The following is a 14,380-nucleotide window of genomic DNA, read 5'->3' as shown; positions in this document are numbered from 1 at the left end:
TTAAATTTTACAGCTCGCCACATCACCTTATTATAGTTGCTCTATTACGGTATGCAACCGAACGAACTCGGATCACAGTACTCGCAAACACAAGTGAACTAAACCACGAAAATGGTCTTTTCCTTTTCCATCTCCGGAGAGTGAAGAGAGCCTCTAAGCATAAACTCACTACCTACCTACCTGATTTTTTTCCCGCGGCCGTTGTGGAGTCAAGTCTGAACTTGAAGTCGGCCCCACCTTCCGTTTACCTACTCACTCGTCGACCGTTGATCTCGTCAAGCAGCGCCGCCCCCTCCCTCCCTCCCGGTCAGAGGACGACCGGGGATGAGATTAAACTAGCGCTAGAATAATCAGACGACTCGTCCGTAATAAGATTTTTATCCGCCAACTGCGTAACGAACGGGGCAGGCTCATCACTTCATCAGGAGGATCGATCTCGCTATCGCGCTCACCGAACCCCCTCCTCCTGAAACTTCCACGCCCGTTTTCTTCGCCACTTGTCGTCGTCTGGTCCAGCTGCAGAAAAAGTCTCCCTCCCATTTTTCTACTCCCATACTAGGCCCGCCCCCTTCACACCTACAGCATGCTTTACTTTATCCTTCAAGTCCAATGCGTCTCTGCCAGCTAACCACCAATCGAATTAGTACAAAATGGCAGTCGTATAAAACAGCACCAGGAAATTCCCTCGCTAATCCTATACTAATCTGACACCATTCCAAAAGGTTCTCTTTTTTAAAGAGAGATTTCTACAGGTAGGGGTATCGTTTTAGCCGACATTTTGTAGCTATAAACCACTAAAGCTAGCATTACTATAGTGTGAAGACATGAGAATAAGGCATGGAAATCCCATGCGTGTGGACTTTTGAAACCGAAACGAGGGATGATGGATCGGCGGCCGTGCCATTTCCCGGACAATAACTGCCCAACTTCTAGAAACACGGCACCAACTGCCCCATCATCCTCCTCACCACCCCCCTGCTGCTGGTTAACTTAATCCCTCTCAAATTCGCACAAAATCTCCACCCTAAAGGCTGGATCCTCATACCACCATCATTGCCATCCCCAGTGAACCGCAAAGATTTCATCTTTGCTTGGTGGTAAAGGTCGCGGTGCGCTGCTGTTAATGGCTGGCTTCTAGAAAGTAGCAGAACGCATCCAGCCGGCCGGAGTCCGCGGACTCCCCGCCCCAGCCCACACGCCAGCCAGCCCCCTCCCACGCAGCAGCGCTACATACAAACCGCGCAGGAATTTCTCCCTCGATTTCCCTTTTCTTTTTCAACATACCCGTCGCCGCCGCCTCCTCCGCTGAATCTAGCTCTCGCCGCCGGCCGTCCGCCCCCAAATCACCCCGCTCCGCGGCCGTAGCTAGGCGCCATGGGGAACTGCTGCGGCGCGCCGTCGACGCAGGGGGGCGGCCGGGGGAAGAACCGTCGGAAGCCCAAGGCGAACCCCTACACCGTCGCGTACAACCGCGGCGCGGCGGCGCCGCCGGCGCGGGCGGGGCTGGTGGTGCTGCGGGACCCCACGGGCCGGGACCTGGACGACAAGTACGTGCTGGGCGGCGAGCTGGGCCGCGGCGAGTTCGGCGTCACCTACCTCTGCACCGAGGCCGCCACGGGCGCGCGGATGGCCTGCAAGTCCATCTCCAAGCGCAAGCTGCGCACCCCCGTCGACGTCGAGGACGTGCGCCGCGAGGTGGAGATCATGCGCCACATGCCGCCGCACCCCAACATCGTCAGCCTCAGCGCCGCCTACGAGGACGAGGACGCCGTGCACCTCGTCATGGAGCTCTGCGAGGGCGGCGAGCTCTTCGACAGGATCGTCGCCCGGGGACACTACACCGAGCGCGCCGCCGCCGCCGTCACCCGCACCATCGTCGAGGTCGTCCAGGTAACAAGGCAGCTTGCTTCTCTTGCTTGCTAAGCACCAGTACTGCTTGCTATGCCATATATTAGTTCAGTTATGAGAAGAATTGTTGGCTATTGCTCAAGCTATGTTAATAGTTGTAGTTGCTACCACTGGCAGCTTTGTGTTCATGAATTTAGCATAGACTAGTAAAGAAGAGGAACTCATGTTAGCTTTCAGCTTAGCTGAGCTTCAGAACTTAATTTAATTGTTCAGTTGTTCCGGATCGATAACCTGGTAAACCTTGGGGATTGGTTTCGTTTGTGTTAAATGTTTAACCGAACTGGCAATTAGTGAAATTGCTTTTAAGGAGTATCCCGATTTCTAAGTATATGTTCATGCAGGCTCTGCATCATGGGTTTGCATCAGTTTCTTGCACTATTGGATTGTTTTGTGACCTCTGACAATCTGACATGTACTCTTGCTTTGCTATTATATGGTGACAGATGTGCCACAGAAATGGGGTCATCCATCGGGACCTCAAACCAGAAAACTTCTTATATGCAAACAAGAAGGAGAGTTCTCCTCTGAAGGCAATTGATTTTGGGCTATCTGTGTTCTTCAGGCCTGGTATGCTCAGCAGACACCTGGTGCTCAGTAACATACCTTTGCACCTTATGATCTAGATTTGCTAAAATAAGCGGTGTCGATCTTCCCATTTTTCTTCTCTGATTTATGTCGTAATTTCAAGCCACTCACAGCAAATACGGAAACTCTTATTAAATTATATGATAGATCCACTGTATTTTGCTTGATTTTCCATCCCTGCAAGATGGATTTAACTTCCATTGATACAGTTTATTGAGAATATATGTACAATGTTTTGGCAGCAGAACTGAAGGGTTACTCATCATCGATGATGGCTTCTGTATGCAGGTGAACGGTTCAGTGAAATCGTAGGCAGTCCATACTACATGGCCCCAGAGGTTTTGAAGCGCAATTATGGCCCCGAAATCGATGTCTGGAGTGCAGGAGTTATACTTTACATACTTCTTTGTGGTGTGCCACCATTTTGGGCAGGTACTTAACTGAGGATTAGGCTGAATGTATGTTGCGGGAAAATTTATAAATCACCTTACAAATTCCTGCCATGTTGTGCAGAAACTGAACAGGGAGTAGCACAGGCAATTATACGCTCTGTGGTAGATTTCAAAAGAGACCCGTGGCCCAGAGTGTCCGAGCCTGCTAAAGACCTTGTCAGGCGGATGCTGGATCCAAATCCAATCGCACGGCTTACTGCAGCACAAGTACTTGGTGAGCATTATGGCTTTTCCTTTTCCATTGCATAACAGCATACATAATGGTGAATTGTGTTTGTATCTTATACGGTGATATGCCTGTTTTATGTCTTGGCCGTGAGCAGTTGATGAATATGAACTGACATGGTTATACCAATTGCTTCTATCAGACAATTTCCCTATTTCTTTTGTGACGTTGTTGGTTGCATGTGCAGAACATCCATGGTTACACGATTCCAAAAAGAATCCTGACATTCAACTCGGCGATACTGTCCGAGCAAGACTGCAGCAATTTTCTGCAATGAACAAATTAAAGAAGAAAGCCTTAAGGGTAAGACTCATTACATGTTAGTTCCAAGTTCCAACTACATCAGTATCCTCACTGAACAAAAACATTTATGCAGAATTAATGTCATCAAATAAAAGTCACATTTCAAATGGATTTCTCTAGTTAAATCAACTTATATGTTTTAACCTTTGCAGGTGATTGCTGAGCATTTGTCTTTAGAAGAAGTAGCTGACATAAAGAAAATGTTTGATAGCATGGACGTAAACAATAAGGGCCAACTAACCTTTGAGGAGTTCAAGGCTGGACTTCGTAAACTCGGAAACAAAATGCATGATTCAGATCTTCAGATGTTGATGGATGCTGTGAGTTACAAAACAAAATTTTCTACTACATATAAAAAAAATAGTCTGGTTTTTGAGAGGTCTGAAGGTAGTTACTCACTTTGCTTTTGCAGGCTGATGTTGATAAAAACGGCACCCTTGATTATGGAGAATTCGTTGCGGTGTCTATCCATGTGAGAAAAATAGGCAACGATGAACATATCCAAAAGGCTTTCTCATACTTCGACCAAGATAAGAGTGGGTACATAGAGATCGAAGAGCTTAGAGTGGCTTTGACGGATGAGGTGGATGGAGCTTGCGATGAAGACATTATCAATGGCATCATTCATGATGTAGATACAGACAAGGTCAGCCCTCTCATACCTTAACAACCCACTAAACTGTACAACATCTTTCTCAGAACTCAGAACATATGCTAATGACTCATCTACTACTGAAAACTGAAACCAACCTACTACCGAAAACTGATTTGAATATTAGTTTCTGGAATGATTCCACATGCATGACCCATGCCGGTGGTTCAGGATTCAAACGTTGCTGCAAGGCTTGTTCTTTTAAAGGATTCCCTAAATTATTGGCAATTGCTATCATTGCACCTATAATAATGATTTTGTAAAATCAAAGTCATACCTGACAGTCAATGGTAGTACTGGACGCCATAAAATAAGCGACATACCAACCAGACAAGGATAACGTTTAACCTAACAGGATTTGATATATTGAAAATAGCAGTTGAAAGTAGCAACATGTATGACTTGTTCAGCCTCCCTGAGGATCAAAGGCATACCAGACAGTCAAGAATAGTACAGTACTAGACATTGCAAAGTAAACGACATACCAGCCAGACCAGGTCACAAGGATAAATATAATAATGATATGATGTAATATGTAATTTGCGATTGAAAGCTGCAAGCTTGACTTGCTCAAACCCCCTAAGTTCAACCCTGACATCGATGTCCGTGTCGTGATCTTTGGACATTACAGGACGGGAAGATAAGCTACGACGAGTTTGCGGCGATGATGAAGGCGGGGACGGACTGGAGGAAGGCGTCCCGGCAGTACTCGAGGCAGAGGTTCAGCAACCTCAGCCTGAAGCTGCACAAGGACGGGTCCATCAGCGACGACCAGAAGTAGACCGAGCAGAGGTGTAAGAAACAGAAGGGGTGCTCTGTTTCTCACATCGAGTGCTCTGTCGAGCAGAACTACTGATCGTGATCGCCCCGAGCACGGGCGGGGTATATATTGACCATCGAGTGTCATGTTGTTTCGCTGTGCTGGGGTTTTGTTGTCGGGGTTTTGTCGTCAGATTTCACCAGCTCGTTTCTTTCTCCGGTTCTTTGTTTCTTTCACACGGTAAATGCAGCTACCACTCGATTCTTGGCGTTTGTTGTTTGTAAAGAAGATCGTAGCTTGTAAGTAAAATCGTTTGCAGTGTAAAATGTACAAAGGTAGCATGGGAAATGCTTAACAGAGGAGTCTTGGTCTTGCACTCATCACCCTGTGCGCTGAAGCTTTGGCTTTTCACCTTTGCTGCTGAGTGCTGACGGTTTTTCTTAGTCGAACCTGTGGAACGCAGAGGTTCCGGTTTGTCGGACGACACGGCAAATAGATGCAAGTTTCTGCCGTGACAGGTTATTTGGTCGTGCATGGGAATTCTTCAGAAACACAGTACAGAATTCATCATCACTGTGAGCGCACCTATCATCGTCATCATCATCATCATCGCTGTGAGCACTTAAATCTGAATGAACATGGAGCCTAGCCATCTGGCCTATGCTTAGTTTGCGAAATAACCCTTCCTCCTCTTGCTAATACTGCAGAATGTTCTTGTATGCCCAATACCTTTTATAAGCAGTGATTTCAAATCCAGAAGTAAGGCTGACTACTCCTGGCTTGCCTCCGATAACGCAATTCCGGGAGGAGTCGGTGGTTGGGCACTGGACCCCTTCGGACCTGGAGAACGTGTGATACTGGGTCGGGGTTTGGTGAACCAACAGGTTGCTCCTTTAGTTGAAAAGTAGCAAGTATCGGACTTTTTTTTGTTTAATCTTTTTATTAAGAGAATGCAAACTTTCTGTCAAGGGAAAGTGGGTTCTTCTGCAAGAGCCCGCTTTGCTCTTGCAGCAGCACAAGCCGAGCTGGACCGCCAGAGATGACATGGCATGCCAAATAGTCCAGCATGGACCATTTGCATGAGCTATGGAGGCAGCCCATCCACATCGGCACATTGCCTCGGCTGCCCTTCGTAAGACCATGTGCAACTGTGATTTCCTTTACTGAATATGCAACCGAGGCCTTTTGGTGTACTTGCACATTCAACGTTGCATCAGCTGCACGTCTGAAAACCCTGTGCAACGGGAGGTTTAGTATATGCGCAACTGCTTCATGTTTACCACCACATCATTTACATGACACATCCAAAAACTGTGTGCAACTAAGTTTACTAAGGCCGTGTTCGGTAATACTCCGCTCCTCGCCAGGGAGCGGAGCGCCCATTTGGCTGCTCCCTCAAATTACACTAGATGCCGCTCCGCTCCTGCAGCAGAGTTAGGAGCGAAGAGTTTCCGAACGGCCCCTAAATGTGCAACTATGGCATTTTTGTTTATTTGCATATTGAACACCATGTGTGACTTAACGTGCAACTGATTTATCTTTTGGTAAAAAAGGGGGGGGGGGGGGGGGGGGGGTATAGGTTCCCGTGATTTGTTCTTCAGTTGTTGTAGTCACTGCTAACTACAGACAACCAATTATAGAGCCCAAGTTACAATAAACCGGCAATCCTAGTAAAAAAAGTGACACAATCCAACCACAGTGACAAAAATGAAACCTAGCTCAGCTACAAACACACATAGAAAAACAATAGCAAGAATAATTTTTAGATAAGATGTTTTTGGAATTACCCCTGCTACGTAGAATGGGATAGTGTCAACGTCCTTCATTATAGTACCGAAGATGCTCGTAGGCTGGCTTTTATTCAAAGATATGGAGATCCTGGTTTAGCAGCGGTTTCCCATCCTTGGGATTATGTCGAGCTTTTCGCATTAAGCACTGGGAGCAGAGAAATCCAATGGTTGCTTTTCTTCCTTTTCTGTTCTTAAATATAACTGAAAAGCATCTTGTTTTTTTAGTTGGAAGTGTAGAGGAAGATCGCAGAGAGATGAAACAAACAACACCCGATGGCTGACGATAGTCGACCGAGCACTAGTCGCTCCTTTTTTTTAAAACTTTGAACATGATTATAGGTAGACTGATTGCCCGGAAAAATCATAGGGTTTCTAGTTACCAATCGGACAACCTCCTGGAGTAAGGGCCATCAAAAGGTTTTTCTAGCTTCGTCAGACTAGCCATCCAGTGTAACCTTAATTCCACCAACTTTCAACGGCATTTTATCTTATTTATTATACCTAATTGGACATCTTTCAATACATCACATGAATACTAGAAAATAATAAATCTGATTTGTTGATTTTCTAAGTAAATCAATTTGTAAGGGTTAGTGTTGCACTAAGTAATCCCACAAAACAAGAATTTTCGGGGTGTGAAATATGGGGCACCTATGCGACAGGTGCGTGAAAATATTTCTGGTTTCAGTCAAATTGTCCCCTGTTCATAGGCTGAAAAACTTGCTAACATTTGTCCTTTATGCATGCACCCACACTATGCATGTAAATCACTGTGTACAATCACTGTCATGTACACAATTTTTTTCTTAATAATTATATTTGCTTGCACACAAATACACTGTACCTCTACAAAATAATGGGAGGAGAAAAGAGGGAATTAAAACACCGATTTTAGTTTTTTTATTTTAGCACCATTATTCTGTTTTTAATTAAAATGAAACAACAAATTATATTGGTCATATCGGATTCCCACAATATTCTTACACTACGGGTTTTAATGCGTGGAATTAAGATCAACACAACAAGCTGGTTAAAAAAATTCGTTGAAGTAAAAACTTAAACTTAAACAAATAAAAAATAAGAACAAGAAAAAGTAGAATAAATTAGGGTCATTGGTAATTACCCTAAAGAAGAAAGAAAATGAAAAAAAACTTGTCATCATGAATGTCGATATTCTTTTCTATAACCTTGATATAATTATTATTTTACTTTAGACAAAAATAATATGTGTAACCCGCAAAATAATAATAATAATATGTGTAGCAAAAATAAAAGGAAGTAGTATTATGCAAATATGCCTAAATGGACAATCATAAAGTTTTGTTGTCTAACTTTTTTCTTCCAAATAGGATTCATATCATTCTTTTAAACTTGCACACAAAATATGCAAAACTTCCACAATTCGATATTATGCAATGACATGTGTAAACTAGTGCAGGAACAAGTGTAAACTTGCACAAAAACGTTGGAATTAAGCATCAATTCTAGTCTTCTATTTTAGCAACCATTATGCTAAAATTTTAATTAAAATCACATCATAAATTACATTGGTCATATTGGATTTAAACAATATTCTTACACCATGGGCTTTAAGGTGGCGAATTAAGATCATTACGATGAGTTGGGCAGAGAAAATTTGTTACTAGTAAAAAAAAAAACTTAAAAAAATAGAATTTTTCCAAGGAAGAATGAATAAGGTACATTGCTATTACCCCAAATAGGAAAGAAAATGAAAGAAAACTTGGTATTAAGAATGTCAATATTCTTTTCTATAGGCTCGATATAATTTTATAAAGTTTGGCGCAAGACAAAACAAATGTGGGTAGTAAAAAGAAAAGGAAGGGGTATCATGCAAATATGCCTAACATGGACAATCATAAGGACTTGTTGTTAAAAAAAATTCTAATAAAGAGGATTCAGAATGTATTTAAAACTTGCACAAAAATATGCAAAATTTGCACAATTCGGTATTGTGCAAGAACAAGTGTAAACTAGTGCACTTTTTTAAATAAATATACGTCAATAACAGCCAAATGTTCGGTCTCGAGAACCATCCGCCCGAACTTATTGTTCGGTAGGTGACTAGGTACCGATCGAACGATTTCGTTCGATCTGGAGAACCTCCCAGCCTAAACGATATGTTTCCCCACAATCGAGAAAACTTAGCGCTAAGGAAAAGAAAAGACGAGCCAAAAAAAGGCCCATATTTGAGCACATACAGTAGAAGGACTTTAAAAAGGCCAAAAAGGCATAAAAAGGACTAACAGAAGAAAAAAATGCCCATGTGACTATATTACATCCATTTAGTAAAACAATAGCATGATACTTATATAACAAATGAAAATTCCAAAAAATTGCCATCCGAGTTGGACCAAACTATTTCATAAATTGCCATGATATTATTTTTTACAATGGCAAGGTTTACAACAAAATTGATTTCTAAGAAAGCATGGCAAATCTGCCATACCAAAAAAAATGCCATGAGACTTCATCATGGAGCCTGGGAGGGTATAGGACACCATCATCAGTCTCGTCCTCTTCCTTCCCATTATCTCAGAGTAATTTCTCTTCAACCAATCCTTCAGGCTCGGGTGCCTCAAGATCTCAAGGATCACAAGGGAGGGGGCCGTTGCACCATAGGGGGGAGGGGTAGTTTACGGTATCTGATCTGGTTAACTTTTTTGCTCCAAAACACTAAAATGGCGGTTATTTTCCAATACGCCTTTGTTAAGGTATCAGTTAGAGTTGCTCTTAGTACACTCATGACGCATCCTATTTGTATACAAGGAGAGCAAAAGGTTTATACATGGACTAAAATCAGATTGCTCTCAATAACGACATTCTCCATGGCTCCTGCCTCTTTCCAGAGTTTTGAGTTTCAAATCAGATTGCTCTCAACAACGACATTCTTCATGGCTCCTGCCTCTTTCCAGAGTTTTGAGTTCCTCTAGGATGTGCTCACCAGGCCCTCCTCAACAAGCTACATCTAGAGGCTCCAGCCGAGCAGAAAGCTATTGCCGGGACCCTGATAAGTGATATAAGTGTGGCACGAACACATGGCAACTCCGAACGTTTCTGATGACAATTTTAATGACGCGATGATGGCAACTTATTTTCGGATGGCAAGTTTTAGTTTTTTTTTAGGTTAGTTTTTTTCTTTTCAAATGGCAACATTAGCAGTAAAAAAATATCGGAACCGAAGTGCTTCGTGCCACACGTGTGGCGCTTATCATTTGGGAAGAAAAGAACACTCCTAGCCACCTTCAGCTACACCAGTGGCTATACGACTGTTTTCCTCATTAACCGAGCATGTGAGCAAAGCTATGTGTTTTGAGAGTAGAGTACATCGAAAAAAACCAGGTCTCTGAATTTTTCTGTATCTGAAGATAAGACTGGAGGTTTGTAGGTGGGTGTGAGTGGGTGCTCGGGCGATGGATGTTCGCATCGATTGCATGAATCTTGTAAACTGTCTTTCTCCCTTCTATAAAGATAAGGTACGCTTTTGGCGTACTCTCGGAAAAAAAAAGATAAGACTTGAAGTTTGCTTCCATGGACAAAAAAAACCTTCCTAGCAAAGTTTGGTCCAGAGGGCACGCTGGAAGAACTGCTCCCGCGCCAGCGCGCGCACGCTCCGGAGGTAGCCGCTGAACGGCACGACCCCTTGCTGCACCGCCTCGTCCAGCGCGTACATGCTGTCCTCCAGCGCCAGATCCATGGCCGCGCACTCGAGCCTCTGCACCGAGAGCGCGTCCGCGGGCTGAACTGCCGCCCCCGCCTGCGCGTCGCCGTGCGCGGCCACCGTCGTCCGGTTCGCCGCGACCCAGGCCTCCAGGGTGTACGCGGCCACCGTCACGTCCTGCAGCCGGCGCTCCAGCGCGTCCACCTCCTCCCCCGCCCGGCGCACCAGGCCGTCCGCCGCCCTGCCCCGCCCGCGCAGCTCGGCCTGCACGGCGAACAGAGCGTCCATCTCGGCCTCGCTCGCGGCGCGCAGGGCGGCCACGTCGGCGCAGGCCATGGCGGCGAGGGCCTCGCGCCTGTAGGCGACCTCGGCGGGGAGGAGGGGCGGGTCGATGCCGAAGGCGTGGGAGAGGGACCGGACGAGGTCCCGGAGGTTGGAGGACGGGAACGCCCAGGAGCGGAGGTACGGGGCGGCGGCGGCGGCGACGAGGCCCGAACGGTCGACGAGGGGGTGGTCGGTTCTGAGGACCGTGCCGCGGGCCGGCGAGAGGAACACGAGGGGCGGGCACCGCGGGTAGCGCTCCGGGAGCCAGACGACGGCGGGGAGGTCATATGAGACCCCCGCGTGGACGATCGGGATGGTGCCGGCGGCCTGGAGCAGGCGCGCGGCGCGGCCGTCGTCGTGGGTGAAGAGGGCGGTCCTGGGGCGGAGCGAGGGGAAGGCCTCGGCGAGCGTGGCGAGGTGGTCGGGGACGAGCCACTTGACGTCCTCGGCGTAGGGCAGCGCCGTGTCTGGGAACTGGTGCTGCGCGCCGCTCGCCGGCGGCGCGGGAGGAGCCATCGATCACAAGAATAGATAGATGGATCGCAACGGCGCAACCGCCACGTACGTACGGTTTCTTCTTATTGGAATTGTCTTTGGTTTGTTCTCCAGGTCGGCCGCGTTGGGGGGAAGAAGTCAGGATTCGGAAAACTACCGACACGTAGAACGCGACACCGAAAGCGGCAGGCGTGCAGGGTGTAGCCTCACAATTCCGCCAACTGTTCAACGACATTGCTAGTAGTACTAATCAACAATTGCAACAAGTCATAGCCAGAACGCGACACTGAAACATGTCGATGCAAAATTACAAAAATGTTCTTCCTTTACCTGGCAAAGCATTATGGCGGGGACGAGCAGCCGCCGGCTCATCGGGAAGCAGCACCCTCTTGGTCTATCTTAGTGATGCTGGGGGTGCAAGTTTACCAGAGAAATCGGGTAGTTCGCCGGCTTTAGAGGGATGGCCGGAGCCGAAGCCGACGCCAAACCCGACAGTGAGGGGAGGACGGGGCGGCAGGGCGATCGAGCATCATCGGCCACGGGCGGAGGAGGCAGACGGCTGAGCTAGAGGGCGGCCAGAGAAAGAAAGGGTTTAGATCAAGATTGTGAGGAGGAAGATAATGAACAATTTCTTTTGTTGCTTTTCCATCCAATGGCAGAACAATCGATTAACCCAAAAAACAAATTTGGTCGACTCACCCCTAACCATTCCCATAAAATATAATCTTAAACTTTTAAGACCAGACAACTTTTAACATTGGCTCACTCAAACTGTTTTCTGGTTAGTTTGATTGGTTTTGACTAGTCAACCGCCCGTCACGTGGATAAGGTGTTGTGGTGTGAACCTCATGTTACAAAATTAAACATGACTAGTTATTTTTTTCCGAGAGTAAGTTAAAAGTGTATCATAGAAAAGAGAACATGGCCTGTTCTTCAGGTTTGCCGCGTGGGGGAGGACTTCACGGCCTCCATCCCGTACGTCATCGTCCGAGCTAGCTTGCATCAAAATCGAAACTTTTAACAGTTGAAAATGAAAACTACGGACAGCTAGAACGTGACACTGAAAGCGGCCGGCGTGCAGAGTATAACCTCGCAATTCCACTAGCTTTTCAACGACATTGCTAGTACTAATCAACGACTGATCAACCATTTGAACAAGTCATATCCAGAACGCCGCAACCTCGAAATCATCGCGGTACCTCGACATCTTGTAAGAGCGGGCGTACGCACGGTCCGCGGTCGTGATGAGCTCCCCGTCGTCGCCGTACTTGACTTGAAACGTGGTCAGTCGGAGCAGGCACTCGTCGCCGTCGGGCAGGCACTCCGTCTCGTCCGTCCCCTCGCGTCGCAGGCGCTCGACGAGGCAGTGCTCGCCGCGCTCCACCATGTGCACGAGCTTGGCGTCGACGTGCCTCCAGTCCTTGTGCTCGAGGAGCACCTTCTCCCCGCCGACCTTCCACTGCGGTTGCGGGGTCCGGTCGAGGTCGCTCGTCGGAACCGGAACGCGGCAGACACAGAGGTGCCCGTCCGTGTCGTAGCCCTTGCGGTGGAGCCCCACCCAGGCGTCCAGCTCGCCGTCATAGCCGGCGCGGCCTACGAACGGCAGCGCGTCCACGTGCTGCTCGTCGTGTCGTAGGAGAAGGTCCGGACGTCGTCGTGAAACCCGCTCGCGGACACGAAGATGGCGCGCCCGGCCTCCGCGTGCGCCACCATCGCCTCGGGGAAGAAGGGGGGCGACTCAGGGTCGGCGCTCCAGAAGCACCGCGAGGAGCCGGAGAAAGGCAGCCAGCACCACCGGCTCTCGTCGGCGTCGCTGCCGCGGTCCGTGGTCATGCAGTGCATGCCTCCCGGGCAGGGCCGAGTTCGTCGTGCAGCTCCGTCACGTCCTCGAACGCGTACAGCCTACCCCCGGCGGCCACGGCCTCGCGAAAAGCCGTCGCGCAGGCCTTTCGGGACGTTGCACGCGACCGAGAGCGCCGCCGTCTGGGTGTCGTAGACCAAGGTGACGCCGTAGTGCTCTTCCCTTGGGCCGTAAGTGTTTGGGCTGGAGCCGGTGGTGATGATGCAGCTTCCCAGGGCGGCAAACCGCGCGGCTAGATCTTCTACGGCGGTTGGCACCTCCACGCGGATGACCGCGGGATCAGGAAGACGGCGGGCAGAGTCAGGATCGTGGTCGCCGTCCAGATCGCCGCCTACGTCCAGCTTGTAGATGCCGTACTCGTGCTTGTGGTCATCCAGCACCACGTACAGATGCCTCTTCGTCGTCGCCGCCGCCGCCGCCGCCGGGTGATGCGGATCCCTGTTGGCGGCGTCCGAGACGTGCCTCCGTGGTGATGCAGTCAGATGGTTCGTGCCATGAGCCGTCCTCTGGTTTGCGTCGTGACGGTTGGGTCGACGGAGAAACGACCGGCACGCCCACATCGTGTGCCGCCGCCGGGGAGGTCCGTGGGATGGGGTTCTGCTCAGATCGATTGGGGATGGGGTTTTGGGTACAGCGCGCCGGTCGAGTCGCCTTTGGTCCACATTATAGCCCTCAATTTGACAGGAAATAGGGCAGTGCTACAAATCATCCGACTTATCCCGCACAGGGATAAGCCGCCTTCCCAGCAGCTCGTTTAATATAACCATGACCGTTAGATTAAAAAATCTCCGTTCTTTTGCTTTCAGGCCTCAGAGCCCTTCGCGTTTGCATTCTCATAGTTTCATGCTCACCTAATAGTGCTCATCGTACTAGCGTCTCCGGCTTGTAGTGCCATGCAGCAACATGCAACCTTGGAACTAGGAAGTGACAGCTGCCCGCTGTAGCGACAAGAGCTGCTTCAAAAACTAGCGCCGGCGACGACTGGCTTAATTGCAGCGCCGGTGGCAGGTGGCCGGCGACGGAGATTTCATTGTAGCATTGGTGCCCGGCGACGAGGCTTCATTGCATCATCGGCCGCTTCGACATCGTAGCACCGGTGACCCGACGACCTCATACCTCATCCGGCATGCCGCACCGGCGAAGCTCCATTGCAGCTCCGGCAGCGCGGCAATAACCCGGCGGCGCTCCATTGCATCGACGGCGAAGTTTAAACGACCCCGGCGACCCGCCATTGCAGCCCCGGGGACCTCGGCGGTGCTTCAATACAGCACAGGCGACACTCCGCGAAGCTCCATTGCAGCTCTAGCAACCCTTCATAACAAAGCATGAACGACGAAAGTTGTGG

General features: G+C 48.6%; 2 protein-coding genes across 2 annotated transcripts; one reads left to right on the top strand and one right to left on the bottom strand.

Moving 5' to 3' along the window:
* The first annotated feature begins 808 nt into the window (after nucleotides 1-808).
* On the top strand, nucleotides 809-5,266 carry LOC109731762 (calcium-dependent protein kinase 8). The gene is made up of 8 exons (XM_020290938.4): nucleotides 809-1,890; nucleotides 2,352-2,475; nucleotides 2,782-2,925; nucleotides 3,007-3,159; nucleotides 3,359-3,474; nucleotides 3,627-3,794; nucleotides 3,887-4,120; nucleotides 4,758-5,266. The coding sequence occupies exons 1-8, from the start codon at nucleotides 1,375-1,377 to the stop codon at nucleotides 4,905-4,907; spliced, it is 1,605 nt and encodes a 534-aa protein (XP_020146527.1). The 5' UTR covers nucleotides 809-1,374; the 3' UTR covers nucleotides 4,908-5,266.
* A 4,759-nt stretch (nucleotides 5,267-10,025) lies between these two features.
* Nucleotides 10,026-11,285, bottom strand: LOC109731750 (protein ELC). Its single transcript, XM_020290928.4, has one exon. It carries the CDS (start codon nucleotides 11,193-11,195, stop codon nucleotides 10,245-10,247), a length of 951 nt encoding a protein of 316 aa, XP_020146517.1. The 5' UTR covers nucleotides 11,196-11,285; the 3' UTR covers nucleotides 10,026-10,244.
* Nucleotides 11,286-14,380: the final 3,095 nt, after the last annotated feature.

The sequence above is a fragment of the Aegilops tauschii genome, chromosome 5 (assembly GCF_002575655.3).
Source record: "Aegilops tauschii subsp. strangulata cultivar AL8/78 chromosome 5, Aet v6.0, whole genome shotgun sequence".
Lineage (NCBI taxonomy): Eukaryota > Viridiplantae > Streptophyta > Magnoliopsida > Poales > Poaceae > Aegilops > Aegilops tauschii.
This window is presented reverse-complemented; position numbering and strand designations above follow the sequence as displayed.